General features: G+C 34.9%; 1 protein-coding gene across 1 annotated transcript in view; it reads right to left on the bottom strand.

The window, feature by feature from the left end:
- Nucleotides 1–1557: 1557 nt before the first annotated feature.
- Nucleotides 1558–24787, bottom strand: part of LOC145663910 (uncharacterized) — a 442435-nt gene continuing 419205 nt past the window's right edge. The window contains exon 5 of the mRNA XM_081730094.1: nt 1558–16468. Coding sequence (XP_081586220.1) covers nt 15608–16468 — 861 coding nt within the window. The 3' untranslated portion in view covers nt 1558–15607. The remainder of the gene's footprint in view (nt 16469–24787) is intronic.

Genomic DNA, 24787 nt, shown 5'->3' with positions numbered 1-24787 from the left:
ACATAAACGGCCTCGGGAGAGTTACTATTCATCTGAGCGTCCCCCCAAACTATGGATTAGACACTAATATCTGTTGTCTCTGATTACGAGAGTCACTACGAAAGTTTTGAGATGTGAAATAACTTACATAGTTAAAATCAATTTAACGATTACATTTTCTCAAAGTATTCACCATTACACTGTACACACTTTTGCATCCTCGAAAAAGCACTTTTGGAAGCAGTGTTGCCAGTCTTTCCTTCAAGTGTTGAAAGTTCTTTCTCGTAAGCCACTATAACTTCTTCAGGGCTGCAAATCTCTTCCCACGCGTGCGATCTTTGATCCTGGGGAACAGAAAAAAATCACACGGGGCCAGGTTAGGGCTATACGGCGGATAAGTCATAAGTTTGACCTCCGTAGATTCTAAAAACTTAATTGTGAAGTTGGCCGTGTGTGCGAACGCGTTGTCATGATGAAGCAGGATCCCACGCAATCCAGTTCTTGGACTCGTTTCCGAAGCTTCTGGAACACTTTTGTTAGACAAACAGTGGTGTCCCACTAAGCAGCAACTGTCCTTTGTTCTTCAAGTGGAACAGTTGCAACATGGCCAGGTTTGGAGAAGAAAGTTGCGACCATCTTCTTCCCCACACTTCGCGGTCGCTTCACTTTCGTGGGTGGATTTTCGTCTGGAAAGATCCAAACTGTAGACTGGCGTTTATTTTCAGGGTCAAATTGATAGATCCAGGTCTCATCACCGGTAACAATGTCAGAGACACGTCGAGAATTGCCTCCATCAAATCTTGTAAGCATTTCTTCACACCATTCCACACGCACGCGCTTTTGCTGTTCAGTCAAAGTGTGAGACACCCAACGAGATGAAACCTTCCTGAGCCGAAGATGATCATGAAGAATTTTTGTTACTGCTGGCAATCCAATATTCACTGTAGATTCAATGTCCTTGAAAGTTACTCGAGGATTTTTTCGAATCATTTGTTCCACAGCGGCAATGTTTTCATTTGACACAGCTTTTACCGGACGTCCAGCTCTCTCTTCATCTTTAAGCGATGCCCGGCCTCTTCTGAATTTACCAAACCACCGAAAAATTGTAGCACGGGAAGGAGCAAGGTCCCCAAATGACCCTGCAAACGGTCAAGGCTTTGCGTCTCGTTCAAACTACTTTTGAAATCGTAAAGGATCATTGCCGAAAATGTTATCTTTCGAGCTCCATTCTAGCCAGCCGAATACTGCTTACATCAACAAACAATTGAAGGCGATAAGGCCACGCCGATAAGCGAGGCGAGTTGAAACTTGCTTCGCTTCTTGTCTCTGGATACCACTACCAAACACAATTGTTGGAAATCAAATACTGTGCCACAAGAATGCGTATCTCAAAACTTTCGTAGTGACCCTCGTATTTGTGCTGTATCTGTGCTAACTCTTACCTGTCGCTAGCGTGTAGACAATTTGGAGACGAGTCGAAGGCTTGGAGCTGAACAACTAAGTGTTGCACTTATACCTAATGAAAAGGCTTAACTTAGTTTAAAAAATGAATTCTTGTAGCAATAATAATACTTGATATTATTCTTAGATAGGCTTTATTCATTCAGTCTAAGTGTTGCTACGTTATATATATGTATTTATGTGTATATACAGCAAATTCTGTTACATAATTTGTACAAGAAACAAATAATTTTTATCATATAATATTTTATTTATATATATATAATAAAACTTCCTTTTATTCATTTTTCATAATATCTTTTACTACAAATAGTCAACTTTCATTTATATATATATTTATATGTTTATTCTTAATTACATAGCTCTAACGTATTGATGGGACAACAGGCTAAAAAACAAGAAGATAAAACATTCAGTAATATATATATATACTCACTTGATTTATAATGTGGACATACTTTTTGTTATTTCACTTTATTTTATAACCACACTCTCACAAATACATTTTCAGTTCAAACAATATATTTTCCCCGATCGCACACACATACACACTTTTTCATATACGTACATTTATTGTGGACATAAACGACAAAAAACTTCGATCAGTTATTTATCTGAAAGACATGGTTATAAACATCTTTTTTTGCAATGGAACTAATGACAAAAATTGATCTGTGTTAGCAAATTTTAATATTTTTTTCTTTCTTTTCTCAACGTCTTAACCATTGTTTCAACTAAATGATTATATATCTATGACATAAAATGAAGTACATTTGTATTTTAAATGGTAACTTGCTATTGGTCTACTGTATATAACACGTTAAATTGCTTTCTGCTATTGTATGACAAAACTAAGATGGCAGAAAAATACGTACTTCACTGTTCCCAAATCTGGAATATTCAAGTATGATAAACATTTTCTTTTAGGGTCTATAACGATAACATTTATAAATGTGTATATGTTGATATGGACAACAGTCCGTATCGTATGATATCATTTTTCTTTATATCCAGACCTGAACATTTGATTTGTTAAGTTTTGTGACCAGATATGTATAAACATGTTTTTATAGACAGTTCTGATATAATACGTGAAGAAGCCATTAATAGTGAATGTATTTTCAATTATAAAGAAGTAATTTTGTGAAAAATAAAAAGATAAATACAGAAAATCTTCGGAAAATACATCAGTTTAAATATATTTTATCTTGTGTGTTATTATTGAACATTTAGTAAGTAAACTACGTTTTAATTAGTTCCAGAAATTCTGAATAACGAACTTATGGCTAATTGCTTATTTTATTATAGACGTTATAGGTCATGGCAAGAAGAGCGATTTCTGGGTTCAGATCCATCATTTTGCACTTTTGACATTTAAAGAAAAATCAAAATAATACATTGAAACATCTAAGATCTTATTTATAATACAAAAACGTGTCATTTCTGTAACAGTAATTGTTAACAGTAGAGTCAAGCTAATAGGAGTTTCTACCTGATACCAATAGATGCCGCTAGTGTTCAGGCAACTTGCAGATTTAACCCGGTTTTGAATATGTAACTTAAAAATGGCATTGTTCTAATTTTATTACTTGAAAATATGACAAGAGCTGCAACTATATTTACATTTGGCCATTAATATTTGTATATTTCTACATTAATATATATTGTTATTGACTTTTAATTTCATCATTACTATTTCCATCGTTAATGTAATAAGATATAAGCTATCTTTCTTTATTGAAATTGAAGTTAGTACAATATATTTTAAAGGAAAAAAGATTCAAATTTGGATTTTAATATCGTAATAAAAAGCGGAAGAAGTTTGTAAAACCAGGGTTAGGTTAAGGTCATAAATTTTACCGACATTTAAGTTCTGGTGTGCACATATATTTTAAAAACTGTTTGAACAATGCATACTTATATTAGGAACAAACATGAGTCAGGGTCTTGCTTAGAAACAATACTTTAAAAGATATTCAATGGCAAAGCCATATAGCTGGAGATGTATATTTTGTTCTATTTAATTTTACAAAGCAGACGTTTATTTTCTAACCTTAAGCTTTTTAGAGTAGTCGGCACTTGTTAATTTAATGTGAAGCAAAATACGTACTATGTATAACTCTTATTATTTAACATTCCGAAATAATACGTGAAATATTTGTTTTCTTTCAGCAAGATTTAGTTTTGAAAAAAAAATGGCGAAGTTCTTAACGATTTATAATTAAACTAATATTTCAAAACAAGATGTTGCAAATAAATTTTATGTTTGACAGCAACAAACATGAAGAAGGAAGTTCTAGGAATTTGCACAATTTCTCTAACTGCAACAATTCATCTATAGAATACTGTCATTTCATCTAATAACAAAATAATCTCGAAAACAGAATTTGATTAAATTTTCTTCTTGGAAACTATATAAACATTTGAAGTGTTGTACCTATATACACAAAATATCTGCTACGAAGAGCAGTGGAAAGTATTATCCACTGCTCTGAAGTGCTAGGGACGTCTGTAAACATGAAGACAATTTAAATTTTATATGTTTTTTTTCCCTCAATATATTTTGTTTGAGAATTTCGTGTTCCTTGAAAAACGATTAAAGGTGCTTCAAAAAACCCTCTGTTTCACAGAAGTAATCCATACATTAATGTACAAGTTTATTTTGGGTAGATCAGGTTAGGTTGGATAAAGGAGGATATGGTGTGGTACGGTAAGACAGATTAAGTTGGATTGAGATAAGTTACGTCTGAACCCCTTCTGTGAAAGTTAAACCTAAAAAAAGTATATTAGTAGATATACTGAAGAAATTATATTATTATTTTGTCAATTTTTCTTCTGTACCTGATTTTAAACACTTACTAGTGGAATTTCTAGTACTCCCTCATAAATGGGTCTATCATGCACCACCACACTTTTTGTATCATAATTTTCCAGGTAAGACTTCAGTTTTCACAATAGATGCGTTTGTGAAAAAAAAAACGATGTTATAATATTATATTTAATAGATTATACCAAAAAATCACAAACTGTTTCTAGTTTTTGTGACCCTTCCCTACCGCTTTGACAATTTGAAACTTGCGTATTTAACAGTAAAATTCTTCTGCTACCCAGCTTTATCACCAATTCAAACAGATAATGTTAAGGAAATCTAATTCAAACTGTCTACCAAGGTACAAATGTAATATGATGTACTTTCAGTTCTGTAAACCACAATATTTTACACGTTAGTTTTTTATATACATTATAAAAATAACTATTAAATTGAATTTAACTCTTTGGTTTTTATGATTAACAAGTGAAACATAATTCACAATTTATTACGTTACAATTTATCAATTCTTTTAAACAAATGTAATCGCTCGTGTTGTATAGAAGTCAATTCACAATAGTCACAACACTGCTGAATTGTCAACGTTCAGAAGACAATAAACTTGTTCCTATAGTAACGAATTTCTGTCGTCACAATTTTACCTATCCATAACGTCAGCACAAACTCAAACAAACAAGTATACAAAAGACTCTTCAGCAATAAATAAAATAGCTTTTGTCTGCATTTGACTTCTTTTAATAACAGGCCTGTCTTTTGATGTAGAGTATAGTTAAAACAATGGTTTTGATGTTGAAAAGTCTTATTAATACAATACCAGTTTAGAAATCTCTACGCTTTTTCAAGTTAACTTTGTATACAGTAAAATGTTTAATATACATATGTATATATAAAAATTGGCAAAAAATTGGGATAAAAATCTGTTTGCTAACGTTTACATCAGCTAATGTAGGAAAACGTTTATGAGTCAAACTGGTAAAAGATTTAATTCCTCATACCCCTTTAACCTGGTTATTATTTTGTTTACATAGCCTATAATCACATAGCTTAAAAGTTTCGCAACTTCATCTCTTTTTACATATTAATACATATTTTGACCTTTTCAAAAACAATTTAAGGGCATATAAATATTCAGCTTCAGAAATCTAAATTTGTATTATATTGGGAGGCAAACCAGTATGTAATCAAATATTTTATGCCTCCCAATGTAATTCTTGTCAATCCCTACAATTCATACTTCCCTTAAAGGTTGATTGAAGTTATTTAATTTTGTTAAATATGAAGTTAAATGGGGGAATTATAAATATCATGTAACAATATGATAAAATTTGAACTTTCTCATTTTTATTTCCAAGTCTCACTCCAGTAACATTATTATACACACTCAGAATAAACTAGTATTAATTTAATAAACGCTTTACTTACAAGGTTCATTCGCAAAGTATCCCCTCGGGATTCATGTAAGATTGATTCAAACGCAAAGTTCTCCACGGTCCAATGTGTTTTGCATATGCACACATTCATGTCCAGTTACATCTAAAGAAACTAAAAGCAATTTTGTGTCCGAGCGTTATAAAATTGTATGATTGAATTCCGGATATGTGAAGATCCATAAATATGAAAATTACCGGTATGGGCCGCTAAAATTAGCACAATACACATTAGGCCGTGAAGAACTTTGCATTTGAATCAATTTATACGAATTCCAAGGAGACATTTCGCGAATATATCTTGTTAGAAGTCTGGGCATGAGTAAAACAAGGATCATATTATTAATAAGAAGTAAAAAACTAACATTTCAGTTAACAATAGTAACTAATAATTACAGTACTTTATTATTCGTATTAACTAAATATCTTATTGATTATTTTGAGGTCAAAGAAATTGAAATCGTTGTCAATGTACAGTACTGGAGATGTAGACGATTTTAAGTAAGAACCTATTTATATATAAGATATGTTTCTTCATATGTACTTACATATGTATTGTATATGTATATTCTTTCCGTCTGGATTTAACTGTGCGTTTTCAAATGTCCCTTTAAAAAGGCATTTCTTTCTTGAATAACAGTGTTATCAGGTGATTTTCAGAAGAGATAGGACCGTCTTGGCAAACCAAGCTAATTTCAATTTTTGGGTTCAACTTTAATGGTTGGTTCCAATATTTAAAAGAAACTATCTCTAATAGAGAGTGAGTGCTCATGTATTTCTCCCTATAATACGTTGGTGTATTTATTCTCCCTTTAGTAAAAGGCGAGCAACATTACTCTTCGTGCAGATTTGTAATCCTGTGTTGTTCATGCATCTTAATGGACATTTCCTTTTTTAACTAAAGGTTATAATTTAAAGACACCATCGTGTAGAACTAGTCTTCAATATACCACATACCAAAAATCTCAGAAAAATATTTCTTCGTTACGGAGATACAACGCTTCAAACAATGGAAAAATGAGCTGCTTACGTCACGGCAACACAGACAAGGGTTTTGGTGTGACGTCACAGGTCCGTATCGCTTTGTGAGTCTGATTGAAAGCTTCAGGGAATCTTTTCGTATTACAGTTTCTTAATATTGTTCTCATTATGGCAAGCAATATTGGAGATAATTATATACCAAAAGACATCGGTTAATTTGCATGTGGAGACTTCACTTGTTTCACGTTTTCGGCACTCTATACCTCCGAAATTATGCTCTTTTGAGCACAGGTCCATATGAATTTTTTTTCTTACTTTGATGTGAAGAATCTTCCCCCAAAATATTGTGGACACATTTATGTAACACCCTGTATATATTTCAAAACGACTCACTTTTGTCTTTTAAAATTATGGTACATAACAACACCCTATATATATCTGAAAATAACAGGTATCAGTATTAACTGTCAACTGAAAATATATCAGGAAACATGAAATTTCTATGTCGATCGTCCTAAATTTTGTCAAAAACACCCGATAACACATACTTTTTTTTTAATACTTAACTAACAAATAATTAAAACATACTTTTTCTCCTATACTAAATACTCTACCAAGTAATTATTTTAAATGAGCAAATCCACTCGTGTTAATTAAAAATCAGTCACAAGCAGCAACGGGAGCTGCAATTACACACAAAACCCAGTCGCATGTTATGCTTATTTACATGTATATACTCATAAATGTCCATAATACACTATATGCATAATTTCACTTCTAAAACAATATCTATTCATTACTTTCTGTAATAGATTGGTTTTAATTTTTCGCAAGATATGATGCTTTAAACCTTTTTTTAATTTATTTTCTGTTAATCTATCAAAGCTTATATATCTACACGCATAATTCATTTCAATTTTCAAACATTTACATACATACATACATACATGCTTTGTCTCGCACACACATAACACATGCATGTATATAGCCTATAAAGTACTTTCAAATAGTTTTCCGCAATACATCACACTCTTTGAATAACATTTATAAACACGTATATACAATCAATTAAGAGAAACAGTTAACAACATGACAAATTATTATTATTATTACCTTTTATATGAGATTCATCGTTATGTTGATTTAAATCTGTACAGACAACACAAACGCAATTAATAATACTTAATATATGAATATATATAACGCAATTGATATACGTATATAATCAACAAGCAAAAAAAATCGTATGTGAAAACACAACAGCATATTTTAAACTGAACAATATACAATATTTCTCTATACATTTGTTTATATCTTTTTTTTTTCCAACAAACAGCCCACATCATTTTGTACAAGGCAATCATAAGGAAAACCATTCTTTGAAAACTGCACCTAATTAACAGAAATATTAGTTTATTCGTGTTATGTGTATTTACAAACAAACTATACGTAATTTTGTATATGTAATTTTAAGAAATTGAACTAAAACTTAATTTATTTTTATTAATTTCAAAATGTAATAATTTTAATTAAAAATGTACAGTGGACCGACAGGTTATGAGCTTAATCCATTCTGTAACGTTGTTTGTGAATTGAATTTTTTTTTTATTGAAATGAATGTAAATATCATTAATCCGTTCTAGCCACAAAAACATGTTACTGTATGTTTTTTTTTTTTTTACGTTTTTAAGTGTGTTTTTTTTTGTGATAAAGATAACCTTATCCTTTTAAAAGACAATTAACAAATTTTAAATTAAATAAAACAGTATGAGGGCTTATAATAACATTTATAAATATATGTATATGTTGATATGGACAATAGTCCGCATCGTATAATATTTTTCTTATATGGCCAGATCTGAACATTTAACTTGTTAAGTTTTGTGGTCAGACATGTATAAACATGTTTTTTTCTAGACAGTTTGGATATAATATGTAAAGAAGCTGTGGATTTATTATAAAGAAGGAATTTTGTGAAAAATAGAAAGGGAAATGCAGAAAATATTCGAAAAATACATCAGTTTACTATAAATATATTCTATCTTGCGTGTTATCACTGAATATTTAGTAAGTAAACTAGTTCCAGCTAGTTCCGTTTCAACTAGTTCCAGAAATTATAATATAACGAACTTAGGGCAATATATAGATGTTATAGGCTAGAAAACACAAGTGAAAAAAAGAAGAAAAAAAGTAGTTTTTAAACATAGCACTCCGATGTTTTTAAACATAGCTGTTTAAGGCAAATGCTGAAAAAACACTACTGGAAGCGTGGAATTATGCGTACATACGTGTATGCATGCGTTGGTACCCCGAAATATTGTTCGTAAGCCGAGGGGCAAAATTGTTTGCAAAACTTGTTCGTAAACAAATTTGTTCGCGACCCGGAGTCCACTGTATACGGAATTCTTTGTAGCAGCCTAAAGTATTGGGTCGATGCTTAAGTTCGTGTTGTTTTCTTTTGGGTTGGCAACAATGCGGCGTGAAGCGATTGTTTATCGTTATTCCGTTGTTTTACCGTATTTTGGAGTTTGTGTGTTGTGAAACACAGGTTTTCTTGATTGTGAACGTATTATTGTATATATTTCAGACAAACTAATATGGAATGTCAAGTTGAGAAAAGTTATCATTTCCGTCACATTTTACTCCGAGTTTAACCAAGGATCCAGTGCAGCAGAAGCTACGAGAACAATTTGTGCAGTGTACAGGAATGAATGAAGCAATTGCTGAAAGAACAGTACAGAAAAGTTTCTCTTGACCAATGGCTAACATATTTCTTCCAGTCAAAACCAAAACAGTTCTTCAGGTGAGGCATTGAACTGCTACCTGAACGTTGGTAGAATGTCATAGATAGTGGAGGTGAATACATCACTGAGTGATTGTGAGTTAATATGAGTAACAGTAAAATGTATGCAATGTATTGCCACACTCGTAGAATGTGTTAATGTTATGTCTATGTTGTATTTGTATTTGAATTAACAGAACAGCAGAATAAAAATAAAATGTAAGAACCGCACGAACTTTTGCATCAACCCATCGTTCAAATTCAATTCAGATCTTCAAAGTACACTCTTTGCTCTGCACGTTGTGCTATAAGAGAAATGAAATGATTAAATAAATCTTTTATTACAATATTCTGTAGTCTACTCGTACTAAAGTTGTAAAATAGAAACATGTACTATATTTGCAATCTTTACTTATTTATTAAGACGCCCATAGTTCGTTCGAATGTGTCAAAGCCTAGTTGTCACACTATTCAATAGATTTTTTTAAAAAAAATCCGATTATTTACTTACTTATTTTAGAAATATACAGAAATAACTCACTAATGAAATTTCCTAGTATCTCAAATATACACCGATGAAGGAAAACTTGAAACAATTCCTTAATATTTCTATGTAAAATGGGTTTAGGTTCATTTCTTTTAATAAAATTAATGCATGTGTGTGTTTTTTGAGTTCCTTAGGTCGAGAGGCACACGTCCCAGTAAATATAAAACTCGGAAGCTTTTTTTTTTTCGCTATGTTGCAAAATGCATGATTTATGCTATTTGGAATACAACCACAACACGAAAAGTGCTACTGCATTTTTATAATTTGTGGTCAAACACATGACTAGAGATTGTTATAAAATTTGTGTGTTTACCAATACATTTGCACAGAGTGGTCACAAAATCCTGTTACCCCTTGATAAATGCTAATGTAAATTTTCCAGTTATCCTGGATAAAGAGACATGTTGGTTTCAGCATGATGGGGCACCTGCCCATTATACCCCCGCCGTACGTGAGTATCTTACGGAAGTCTTTCTTGGGCGTTTGATTGGTCGTTGTAGTTTGCAACTGTCCGCACCACTTGCCTGGCCACCACGAAGCCCAGACTTGTAACCACCTGTGATAATGCTCTATGGGGGTTCAAAAAGGGCTTCGTTGCACAACACTGTCATGATACCACTGCCAAATTGACATAAACTGTGAAACAAACTTTCACTCAAGTTACACCTGCAATCCTCCGCAAAATATCGAACAGAACCTGGTGGTGTATTATCCTTTGTCACCGGAATGACAGTCGACAGACTGATCCTTTGGACACTTAATGTTTCCCATCTCAATAAAACTTCTCGAAAGCTTTGTTGTTCATGTCATTCAATTCTTTTCCTGTCGTTACTTACATACGTCTAGTGTTTTATGTTGCTTATTTTCAGGGGCAACGGCACTTCGTGGGCACCCTATAGGATGAATTGGAGTAGAATTTTAAGTAGCATTTGTAAAGTCTGCCAAGTTTGCAGTATCAGTTTGTGAGAAACATTCTAAAAGGCGTACACAAGTAAGGTGTCATTACCTTTTGTAGCTGGAATAGTAAGTGCTTCAAACTGCATAAATAATGTTGCATGACATGTAAGAATAAAAAAAAAAAAAAAAAAAAGAAAGAAAGAAAGAAAGAAAAATATGATATCTAAGCTTTGTCCTTATTGAGACTTTTGATCATATATATATATATATATATATATATATATATATATATATATATATATATATAACTACAACACATTACACTAATGAAAAGAGGAAACAACCGATTTTTACACACCAGATCCTCTCTATAGGTGCGAATACTATAGCATACAAAGACAGAAAAAGTGATCGACTGGACCGGGACTCGAGTAGTGATTGCCTTCCAGGTTCGAGTCCCGGTCTAGTCGGTCACCACATGATAGATGGCATGTGGGATTAGAAGACTTGAAATGGGGCATAGCTGTCTCTTTCACTAGACCCATCACAATTGCTTTGGGCAAATATTTTTAAGCATAACATGAAGTATTTCTATTGTAAGTAAATAACGCTTTTCCTTCCTATTTTCTATTTCTTTCTTATGGGCTGTGACAATACGGTATTAAGATTGTATTTAAAAAATAAGATTACTTTGGACAAGAACGATAAAGTAGTGCTAACTTAATATCGAATGCCTTTTAACGTATTGTATTGAGGATGCAGATACAGAATAGTTCGGCACAAACTTGATTTAATTGTCATAAGAGAAATGTATTCACAAAGAAATATATGCAAATTTATTTTTATAGCTTAAAAACTAAAGTAAAAACATAATAATAACTTAACCTAACACAACCTTGTACTAACAAACCAAACAGTCTTCAGGGCAGTGACCAACTCCAGCGCGCTACGAAAGCCCTTTCCCACTCTCGCAAGCAAATTAAGAAACATATAGCTTTGTACCGGTCATATGTCTATAAAAATGCAAAGCTGACTTTAAAATATATAGTTGCCGATAAAATAAAAATACTCAAGTCATTATGAGGCAGATTTTTTTAAACTATGTATATAATCATTAATATATGTAGGTCCGAATATTCTTTATCTGCACAGTACTTGCTAGTAAACAGTAGTGAAATGAGCAATAGAGCTTGGCATGTCAAATTAATATGAGAAATATACGTATATTTGTTGTTTAAAATTCAGGAAATACAAACATATATATAATGAAACAAGTTACTACCAAAGTTTGTATCTTTAACAATCAACAACGGCTTAATTAAGAAATTGCACAACCATTTTTTTTTCGTCACATATGCTTCTACATTTAAAAAAAAGTTAATTTCTAAACACTTACTCTCAAGGACAGATGGACGGAAATGAAGAACAAACATCTCAACAAATAAAATTATACATAATAAAGAAACAAATCGTAATCAAAAATATGATTGAATATCTTATTTCTTTATGAAAGCACGAAAAGCATAAAATGAATTACGTACTTATTAATAATCATCTTATCTCAGCTAAAACTTTTCTTTACTTACATGACTTCATTAAGTTTATATTGATTTTTCGTTTTCTTTCAACATTTCTCACCTAATACCCACAAATATATGAAAATACACCAGCAATAATAGCAAAATAATTAAAATCATATCAATTCTACATTATATTATTACGTCACGTCATTGGAATTCAAAAATTCAACAGGATTTATTATTCTAACATGCAGATGACAAGCTGTAGGCAACAAGAAAATGATTTTTCTTTTGGGGGTAAGGGTGAGGTAAAAATAATGTTTTACTGCCAAAATAGTGCTTCCTGTATTACAGTGGCTTTACAATTCTTTAAGATTACCATCACCAAATTTATGAGTACCAGAGAGTCTTTTCTATTAATTTTAAATACCCACAATGGGTAATACTAACTACGGTTGCTTGTTAAGAACTTATCTCGACAACGCCATTAAAATTGACTTGTGCAGAAATTGTTTTCTTTTTTTCTTTTTACTTTTCTTTACAGTTAATTCAATTCTCTATAGTTACAAGTTCCATAATAGCGTAGGCTAAACAAGCATACAATAGGAAAAGGGGACTGCTAATATCAAGAAATGTGTCGTTGGACGTTTGAAAACAATTTATTAAGACTGGTATGGAGCGAGGCGCTTTACGGATCAGAGACGTGGACATTAAGAAAAGCTGAAATATCCAAGCTGGAAGCATTTGAAATGTGGTGTTGGCGCAGAATGCTGTGCATATCATGGACCGAAAGGAAAAGGAATGAAGACGTACTAAAGGAAGCTAACGAAGGACGACAGATCATGAAGATAATAGGAAAAAGAAGAAACAGCATGCTTGGACATCTTATTCGGCACTCTGAGTGGATAACCTGTGTTGATAGAGAGAAAGGCAAAAGGAAAACAGGAAGACGACGACCAAGGACAGAACATCTAGATGCAGTTACGAAGAAGAGGCCTTATCAAAGTATAAAACAGCTCTTCCAAGCGAGAGAAATGTTTTAAAATTTCCATGTTGCCCACCAGAGAAAGATGATTGAGGAGAGAAAGAAGAAGATAGTTACAATATATACTGAACCAAAATGGCACGGACGAACCGAAGTGCCTGATTATACACAAAAATTGTCATCACTAAAATAATATTAAAAATACATATTTCTTGTAGGGCTGGATGAGTTGTTCATAAACCACATATAAAATAAATTCATATCAAAATAAAATTTGTCAAAAAATTCCCAGGTCAAAATGTTTCCAGGTATAAAATTAACTTTTAAAGTTAATAAAGAATTTAGTTGGTCATCCAGGCGCCATGTTTAATTTCGACCTCCATAATGTCTTCATTCCCTTCATATGTCTGTACGTACATGCTTCTTCTTGTAACATCTAATGGTGCGAATGAATGTTTAAAGTCGTGGTACTACAGTCTATTTGACTATATTACTGAGTTACCTATAATGTCAAAAATTGTTTTAAATAATATATAGTTCTAATAGTTACAGTACATACTTGAACCAAAATGGCACGGACAGAGACAGAATTGCCTGTATTGAACTGAAATATTTCAGCTATTGAATTGTTATAAATAAGTGTTGATAGTGGCGCTGGATATATTCGATTGCACAAGCCTATAGTACAAAAATAACAGCAAAATACATGTTTCAAAATATAAAAGGTGAATTGAATGGGAGTTGAAAACTCTGGTACTTATCCGGCAGCCATTTTGTTTTGTCATCCTACCCATAGTTCCCAGTACATTTTGCTATTATTGCTGATTGATTCACTATATATCCTATTCTATTAGAGTACGTTTGTTTTATCTTAGCACGCTTCCCGCCTGTACCCTTGGTTTGCTTTTAAAGTACTTTTTGCTAGCACTCACGTGAACGTTTTAATCCAATAGACGTCTTATTGGTTTGTCGTGTAGGTGATGTTAGTTCTCAGCCAGCCCACCAAATGAAGTCATTGCTATTTGGCGGGTATTTGAAGTGTTTAGTTGCCACACGCAAACAAGTGTGTTACAGTGACTTGTAAGTGGTGTGGCGTTTCGCTGTGTTTCCTAGCGTATTGTAACTCGTAACTTAACTGCGGCGCGTTGCAGACAGATCCATCTTTCAGGCGGGAAGCGTGCCAAGATAAAACGCATATACTCAAGCACACAACAATAATAATAAAATTTAAGAGGATTCATCACGGCGAAATTAAAATACCGCTAATTTTACATTAAATTACGTGATATCTTCAAATAGATAAAAGATAATAAAAAACTGGAACAAGAGCTCGCTAGTCTATATTATTTTACATGATATATTGTTATCACGACTCAGATATCTGCTTTCGATTTCCAGCCATTTAGAAAATCGGCATTTATTATCGCGTTTATAAATGGCTGCAAAGGGAAAGCAACTAGGTGACTCGTGATAATAACGGTACCTCATGCAAAATAATATTGTCTAGCGCGCTCTTATTCCAAACATTTCGATTATCTTTTATCTGTTTGGAGATATCACAATATTACTGTAAAATTAGCGGTATTTTAATTTCGCAGTGATAAGGCCTCTTAACAGTTAAAAACATCGGAAAATAACATATTTGTGGACTTTTTTCATACTCTAGCCAAATACAGGATGTGATTAACATTGTTATCTCAAGATATTAGATATAATAGTGTACTTTCACCTATACAAAACACATCAGAACTAAAAACCTAATACATCACTTCTCTCTCTCTCTCTCTAGAGCATTTATACATTTGTTAATATTTTTTTGTTTCTCACAATATACAGATATGAATAACAATATCATTGTACAACGCCTGAGATAGCACATTATACAGTAATGTAGGCTTAATTTTGTCGTGAAGTAACGATCAAATACAATCAAACAGTGCAGATAAAACTGTTCAGGTCAAAACACTTTTTTGAAACATTTTAAGTGCGTCGTTGTGATGATATCCAGAAAGGTCATACGAAGTATTTACATTTTGGAACATTAATGATATTTGAGTCTCCTTACGCATTTTAACTGTTTGTAATACAAAACAGATCTTTTTAAAAGAACTGTGTTTTGACCATAATGATATTTGACAAACTAAAATAATACATAAAAATAAATAATTTATGCATAATATACACACATATACATATTTTTATTCCTTCAGAGAGGTGAAACGTCTGAACTTGCCCATTCTTTTCTGGTTCTTGGCTATTTTTTGAATTCGTAAGTTACAATTAGGTCCACCAATAAATATGACTTCCGCTTTGCCACCTTCTTCAAGAGCTGACACCAGAGACTTCAACGAGTCGTTGCCAACGTTTTTGGCACTAAGCTCCAGCGTGGTACCAGAAAATCGATCCCTAATACATTTCCCAATAGAAGAGGCTTGGGCAACTGTCAAAGAAACATTGATGATAGAAAGCCAACTCAAATAGTTCAAATTGGACACAACAGTTTGAAGGAAAAGGTGTTCTAGATTACCCCGATGACCACTGTCTGTTACCACAAGATTATTTACCTTCAGGTAACTTAGCGAACACGACTTTAATGCTCTTCCCACCACACGCAATGTCTTTTCACTATCTTCAAGACACAATTTCCAGTTGCTTATCTTCAAACTCTGTAAAGTTCTAAATGTTTGGGACAACGTTTGGAAGAAATTAATCAAAATCTTATCGTCAACAAACAAAGGATTTCCTTGGGACTTGTCCAAACTCAAATCTAAATCACTTAACCGTGTGAAACCTTTCAAAAAGGGTAACAAATGAGGTCCTCGAAGGGTAATACGGTCGTTGACAGTCACCTGGAACCCACCGAGGCGAAGAAATACCACTGCAGGACAACGGAAGTCAGGAAGTGACGTCAAAAGTTCGCCGACAGAATCGTCTTGGCGTCCTAAACGAGATAGTTTGCCATCATGGATACTCAGGTCCAATCGACAATTGGCCAACACTAGATCTCTTACAGCTGTGTTCTGGAGGAAGGCGAGGAAAATTGATAGTGATGCTTCTTCCTGGAAAGAAATAAACATGTTACAGTACTTATTTAATGATAAAAAAGTTATACTTGAACTACATACAACACAGCAAACTTGCTCAAGGCAGAACGTGGTGTGTACTACTAAAATTATTTGACATTAGGCTGCAGAAATGAAATAATAATACTGGAATTCCTCTACGTACATTAGTAGTTAGATAATACTAATCAGTGCTGTTATCTTCTCAATTGGTCATCAAATCAATTAGGTCACTATTAGCATAGATGATGAATATAGCAACAATGAAGATTATCTCAAAAAACGTTGATGAATTTACTGAGTAATATTTATTACTTACTAGAAAATTACTCAGACAAATTTTTATACATATTATTCTCTGGTTCTGCAACATCTTGCATAAAAAAGAAGTGGAGACAGGGCAGAAGGTCATTTTTAAGCAAGTTCAAATTAAAACCCATGTCTTGTCTAGCATTGACAATGAATGCGTCAAGCAGGAAATATCAAAAAAGTGTTGAAATGATAAAACTATCCATATATATACACCACGATACGAGTGTAACACAAAGATACGAGAAAATTTCAGGGGTGGATTCCTTATGGATATACAAGTAAGAAAGTGCATATGACCATATGCATCGTCGGGAAGTGCATCGTAACAGAGTTATGACCAGGTGTAAAATAGTCACATTTTGGATGTGACTCAATTTAAACCTCAATAGTTCAGCTCGTAATTAAGCTAGAAAGATAATATTAGTAGTACACAGGCAGATAGCCGGCTGCTGACAAAATGCATTCACTGAAGGCTGATATGGATATAGGCTCGCTCGACGACTTACACGTCATATCTGCATGTGGTTTACACGTAATTTATCCTTCAAAAAGACATTAATACCAAAATGATCTTCCTAGCTTAATTAGGGTCTGAGCTATTGGGGTTTGAATTGAGTCACATTAAGGAGCGACCAGAATGTGACTATTTCACACCGTCAGGCGGCTCAATGGCTGTAACATTGTAACGATGGATTTCCCGACATATCGTCATATGAACTTTTTAACTTGTCTAGCCATAAGGAATACACACCTGAAATTTTGCCGTACCTTTTTGTTATACCCTGTATATAATCAATATCGAATATCACAATTACAAAAAAAAAAAAAAAAAAAATTCTAAGTATCGTAATATCGAAAAAATATCGATGAGTTATATTTCTTATATCGAAACATGGTAAGCTTTAATTACTATTAAACACATCCTTATCGTTTGAAATGGAATGAAGTCTTTAGTTTAAAGTTTCTCGATTATATTTTGTAAAGGAGGAATCTAACGAGTAAACCTTACGTTTGGGTGAATCGAGTTGCTGACTAAGACACATATGAGAAAGTAGTACTAAATGTGGTCAGTATTTCAGTGAAGTTGTAGGTGCGAAGCTCCAGGGGTTTAGGGGATACAGCTACCACAACATCAAATGGAAGTACAGAATAGTCTTCATACGGTTGGAGGTAAAAGCCCTGTAAGATCTCTAGTAACGACAAAAGGTGAATAACAAATATATGGGTACATCTTAGGACTAGGGGGAAGTCATATAGTTAGGGTATACCTGACGGCGGCCATCTTGAAATCCGCCATTTTGAATTAAGGTTTAAGTTTTTAAAATAGGAATAGAGTCATGTGATACATGATTTAATACGCAAATCTAATCAGAAGAACAATGGTGACATTAATTTTGATTTACACGCAATTGGTAAAAAGTTACAGGGAAATTAAATATTGTTGCAGCGAGAAATAGATGTGAACAGGATACAAGAAAAACAACGAAATGGCGTGCAAGTACAGCATCAAACAACTAACATTGTAACGCCACCATTGTATTTCTGATTAACTTCTAGCCCGAAGTCATCTATTGCCTTACTCTATTCCCATTAATTTTGTGCTGGTTAATGATAAAGCAAAAATGGTTATACCGTTGGATTTATGGTAAAATTTGCTATTAATAAGGTGTCACTCTTATGCGTTTTGTTTAAAACTTTTGTCTGATTCAAAATGGCGGATTTGAACATGGCCGCCATCAAGGCAACTCTTACCATAGACCTAATATTTATCCACCTGTTTTTATTTAATTATTATCATTAACACAAAATTTACAAGGTGGGGTAAAGGACTAATACATATGCTGCAACAATATTTAATTTCCCTGTAACTTTTTACCAATTGCGTGTAAATCAAAACTAACGTCACCATTGTTCTTCTGATTAAATTTGCGCCTTAAATCATGTATCACATGACCCTATTCCTATTTTAAAAACTTAACCTTAATTCAAAATGGCGGATTTTAAAATGGCCGCCGTCAGGTATACCCTTAGTATATGACTTCCCTCTAGTCCCAATATGTACCCATATATTTGTTATTCACCTTTTGTCGTTACTAGAGGTCTTACAGGGCTTTTACCTCCAACTGTATGAAGACTGTATACTTCTATGTGATGTTCTGGTAGCTGTATCTCCTAAACCCCTGGAGCTTCGCACCTACAACTTCACTGAAATACTGACCACATTTAGTACTACTTTCTCATATGTGTCTCAGTCAGCAACTGGATTCACCAAACCGTAAGGTTTACTTGTAAGTTCGATTATTAGAATAAAATGAATGGGGTTATAAATGGAATGGGGTTATAAACAATGGACAATCAATGGAGAAAATCAATGGATATATAGACCTACTCTGTTCATCACAAGATTACGATCAGCACAAGATGTAAACTAAGCATCTTTCGTATCAGAGGTGAGCACCCTATCCCTGAACAAGTGTTAGGCTTTTTTTTTTTTTTTTTTTCAGGAGCTGCAGATGCAGACTCGCCTGCCCCCTTCGCCTTCATCCACCCGATTGTAATTGTGTAGCCAGTAACGTACTTTCTGTAAGGGGAAAAAAGTGTTACAGGTTCCAAAAAAAAAAAAAAAAAAAAAAAAAATTAATGAAAAGTAGAAAATAAGCAGCGAACGTTCATCGGGGGTGAAAAGAGAGGACAGAAGACAAAGAAAGTAGCAAAAGAACATAACAGAAGAAAAGCAGCTTTTGTGTTTTACGGATGAAGAAAAACGAAAAAAACAGGAAAGTTCATGGGAGATTTGGGGAGGGGAAAAACAGAAAGGAAAGTAACAAAACGACAAAAGGAATTAGTTTTTTTTCTTACTTCTTTGGTAAAGAAAAAAGCAAAACACAGTCTCACTACAAAGGGAAAAATTACTCTTCGTCGAGGTTACAAAAGCGTCCAGCTCCAATACAGGGCTATTATCTTTAGTCTGTGGTTTCACAAAACAAAAGAATGACGTTCCCTAGAAGCACACACAGACAGACACAATAAGATTAAACAGCTTAGCTGGTTATAAAAGTTAGTTTTAAAAACGAGAGCTAAGTCTTCCTTTACAAAATTCATTTGCACTATTATTACTTCTCATGGTGTCGCCAAGGTTTTTGCAATGAAGGGGATTCTATGGTGGATGAGGTTTTAAAAAGGAAACTCTTTGTCTTTTTCTCCCCTTGCAATTTATAACGCATTAGTAGACATGTAATTTTAAAATGCTAACTTTCGAAGTCAGAAGATCCATTTTGTACACCTCCTAAGCAAACATTATTATACCGGGTGGTTCCCCGCAAAAAGTCAACCCTACCGTCTGATTTCCGAAGTCAAATGACACAGAACATCGTGTTCTTTTGCAAAAGTACCACAATTAACTAAGTTTTCTCTGTTCACCATTAATGTTTCTCCGATTGTTTAGTTTAGTCCCAGATTAACCAAATAAACGAAAATGATATTACAAACTAAGGCTTACTACAGTATTTTGTGCATAGATGTCTTCGACTTCCATACAAATAGGTTTTCGCCCTTTAATATGGACGTGGTTCTTCTGCCAAGTCCAGCATGTAAAAATAATAAAACCACGTTCGAAGTTCGTGAAATCTAACTATAAAGGTAAGTTCTGTCGCCTTTTCACCCACCACGTTCGAAGTTCGTGAAATCTAACTATAAAGGTAAGTTCTGTCGGCTTTTCACCCACCACGTTCGAACATCGATATGTCACCTAAGACGTACCTGGAAGATCAAAAATAATTCTCATCAGTATCGACGACCTTCTGCCAATGTTCTGGAAGGTCATGGATTCCATCGCGGTAGAACTTGGTGGGCCATGAAGCGAAGAAGGTATCAAGTGCATTTTGCACCTCTACGAAAGATTTGAACTGGCGTCCTCTAAGGTGATTGTCCTAGGAATGGAACAGGTGATATTCAGGAGGTGCAATGTCCGGAGAGTATGGCGGATGCAATAGTGTTTCCCACCCTAGGCAAAGAATTGTGTCCCTTGAGGCTTAGCGTTGTCCTGTAACAGGATGACCCCTTTGCGATTCAGAAGTGCTGATCTCAGAGTTTTGAGTTTTTCTTAAACACGGCTTAACCGCCGACAGTACACAGTTGCATTGATGCTCTGACCAGCTGGTAGCAGTTGCCGATGCACGATGCTGCGAGCAGTCCACGAAACACACAGAAGGAAAAATGAAATGAAATCTTTGAGTTTTACGTCCCACGGTTATGCCGGTTAGGCTAAAGGAGACGGAACACACAGGAGAATCTTCTTCTGGTGAAGTGCTGGTTTTGGAACCGGTTCATGGGATGCTAATCAATAGTGACGACGCCGTGGAGCTTCGTACAGGATAGTCACGACACCCTCACCAAAGGCCTGACATATCTTCCGACCCACTGCAGCAGCATTTGACCCCAGTTTGAAGTCATGCAGCATACACGCCCTTATGACGCTCTGTGTAGGTCCCATGTTCACTGTCCTTACGCAAGTTTACGGTGTAACTAAACTGTCACAACCAGGTAGTATGTTGGATATACCCACACCAACAACTGCCTTTGCCTTATCTCCATTCGCATTCAACTCGCAACGTGAGTGCCAATTGAACACAGTCCTCCACAAAAGCGACAGAACTTTCTTGGTTACCGTTATAGGTGAATAAGAAGCAATAAATTGCGTTATGTTAATTTATCGTATTGCTTGCATAAAATGGTATTAATATACCCATGCCATTTAGCGCTGTTACTTAGAACTTAATAGATACTTGTTCACTAATAAAATTTAGAGATTTTTCATAATATTCCCCTTACCATAAAGTATAATTAATTAAAGCTTAACTGTACGCTGGTGCAGCCCACGTGTTTTAGCAAAGAGCATCTCCACCCAATGCATTTTTGACTCCCTACTTTCTTGAACAGTAGTACCAGGGTTGATATGTAGAGAATCAGTAGGCTCTGTAGGTCACGAATACGTTAGCCTCGTTGTGGCAAAGTGAGGTGTGTTCGAACAGGAGTCGAAAAATTGATCGACGATCCCGAGAGTGTTTTAGTCACTTCTCGGGTCACCGTGCACCACTGGAGAGGCTTTCAGTGAAGATCTTTGGATCTATCCTCATCTCCTGATCATGTTGCGTAATTCTATGCTGCACTTAGTTTGATTACAGTTGGAACTCGTTCTTGGGCTTAGTTCAGCAGGTCCGTAGCTAGGAGTGTGTTATGGGGAGGCACAGTTCAGTTTCTCCCCCCCTCCCTTCACAAACCAAGTTCAGCAGAAGCACGGGTCGAAATAGCCGAGAGCGATCAGCAGTGTCTGACTGTTTTGAGCCCTGGCATTGGAACAACCTCAAATGCAACATTGGGGTTTACATATTCGGAAACCAGCGTATCTTCCAATTGTCTCCATACCCACAATGCCCGAGGGGCCCATCGGTCACCGCAGATAAGCGACTTCACAAGTAAGCAATCCGTGCTTTTGGTCCGGTTCTCGTCACTTCTTGTGAGGATCCTGCTGGATCTCTGTAGTTCCGTAGGTAATGTGCGGCATAGAATTACGCAGAGTCAAATCAGGATAGACCCAAAGATCTCCATCGGAAACCTCTTCAGTGGCGCACGGTGACTCAAGAAGTTATCATAATACTGTCGGGACCGTCGATCGAATACACTTGTTCGAGCTCTCTCTCACTTTTGTTCGAACACGCCTCATTTTGTGACATCGAGACCAAAAGAACCTACCGGTTCCCTACATATCCATATCGATTTTAGTACTCGCTGGTTAAGAAAGTAGGGAGTCACTGGAGATGACCTTTTAAATGTTAATGAGATTTGGTGTGTCCCTACCTCAAGGACATGATTCATCATATACATTTATCCATAAGACTTCTCGTAATATTCATTATCGCGATACAGAATATCAACGTCGAAAGTTTTTCATTTCTCAAAAAAGTTTTTTTTTTTTGTTCGCGAGTTATTTTTTTCTTTTCTTGATTCTTTTCAAAAGTTTTTTTTCTTTTCAAAAATAATAAGATTCTCACTCCTCGAAAGAAATGAAAACGTTCAGTTTAACGTCCCATGGTTATGCCTATTAGGTTAAGGGAGATGATGTCCGCCCCCCCCCTTCCCCGCATTTTTATATTCCAGAGACATCCATGATCGATTAAGTATGGTGAACGTAGGGGCTTCATATACAGAAATAAGCAAACTAGTGATATTTTAGGGAGCAGGACAGCAGGAGGGGTTGTCACGTTACTTACATCATAAGCGTCTAGATTTTATTTTATTTATTTTTGTTATATTTTGGAAATGAAACAATCCATAGCTGTGCAATTGTTGCAGCCATTGGCAATCTGGAAACGTCAGTCTTCCTACCAGGTGCTAATTTCGTTGGTAATAGTGAAAGTGCATTGGGTGCATACCAGGCCCGAAACCAGCAACAGAAGTTTGGGGGGGCTATGAATATGTTAGGGGGGCCAATTCATTAAAAATTCTCTTACAAATATCTAAATTCTTTGTTTTGAGGTCTGGAGGGGTCATGAAAAGTTTAGGGGCCAGGCCCCCTAGCACCCCTTTAGTTGCGGGCCTGGTGCATACTACAGGAGATTGAAAAATCGATTAGGAGCTGTGCTTCCAATTCTTTTCCTTCAAATTTTTACCCCCTCCCCTCCAAGAGACAGGATCTTAAGTTTCTTTACCTTATACGTAAATCCGTAAATTTAACAGCAACATCCACGGTTAAAAAATCAATTTAATCGCTTTATACGAGGGTAAGTCAACTGAAAACCATAAAAGTAGAAATAAAAATCCGCATATGGCGCCAGTGAGCTGTAAGTTGGCATGCCTGTTTACGATAGTATGCCGGATGTCTCCTAGGTGGCAGCAGCCGGCAGATGCACAAACACCGGCGCAACAACAGTTCCAAAATGGCAGCCTCACTAGCCACATGCACCAGCGAGGAGCAGCGTTCTGTGATTCGGTTTTTGCGAAGTGAATGTGTGAAACCGATTGACATTTTTAGGCGAATGAAGGTTCAGTATGGAGATGCGTGTTTGTCACAGCCACAAATCTATGAATGGTGCCGGAAATTTGCAAATGGTGTTACGTCTGTGGCCGATGCTCCACGCCCCGGCCAGGCTCGGCACGTAGTGACTCCAAAGACCATTGCAGCCGTTGATTTCCGAGCGATTTCCATCTGTTTGGTCCGCTCAAAGAAGCAATGGGCGGCAGGAAGTTCCACTCCGATGAAGAGGTACGCAACGCGGTGCACGAGTGGTTGCGCCGTCGCCCAAAAGACTTTTTTTCTGCAGGTATTCAGGCTCTTCCGAAGCGCTGGCGGACTTGCATTGAACGAGGAGGGGACTATGTTGAAAAGTGATTTACTTCTGTACCCTGTGTGACCAATAAATAATATTTAAAGAAATAATTATGGTTTTCATTTGACTCCCCCTCGTATATTATTTCATTGTGGATTTTAATATGGAAATTTAAGTTTCATATATTTTTTTCTTCATATGTATTTATCGAACGAAAATCCGGTACTATCCGAATACAACAATGGACAAGTTGTCGAAATAATTTAGATAAAAATTAACTTTGCAACATGCACTATCAACATTTGTCTTAACTTTGGTAATCAATTAAAATGATCTACAATTCGAGTAACATTTGATAAATATGCTTGATGGTTATTTGATTTAATGATAACAATATATTATTATTATTATTATTATTGGTAACTCTTTTAAGAATTTAACCTTCCGCTCATCGCCGAGGCTGTAAGACGTAGACCTACATATTAACGTAGGAAACAAAGCACAAGAGCTTCCACCGAGAATCGAAACCGGGTCTCCCGCGCCGAAAGAGCGTATGTAACCATATAACCACAAGGAAATATTATTATTATTATTATTATTATTATTATTATTATTATTATTATTATTATTATTATTATTATTGAATAAATTGAGAACCTTTAAAATACCTGAATGATTT

This window comes from Thermobia domestica, chromosome 11 (genome assembly GCF_964235325.1).
Source record: "Thermobia domestica chromosome 11, izTheDome1.hap1.1, whole genome shotgun sequence".
Taxonomy (NCBI): Eukaryota; Metazoa; Arthropoda; class Insecta; order Zygentoma; family Lepismatidae; genus Thermobia; species Thermobia domestica.
This window is presented reverse-complemented; position numbering and strand designations above follow the sequence as displayed.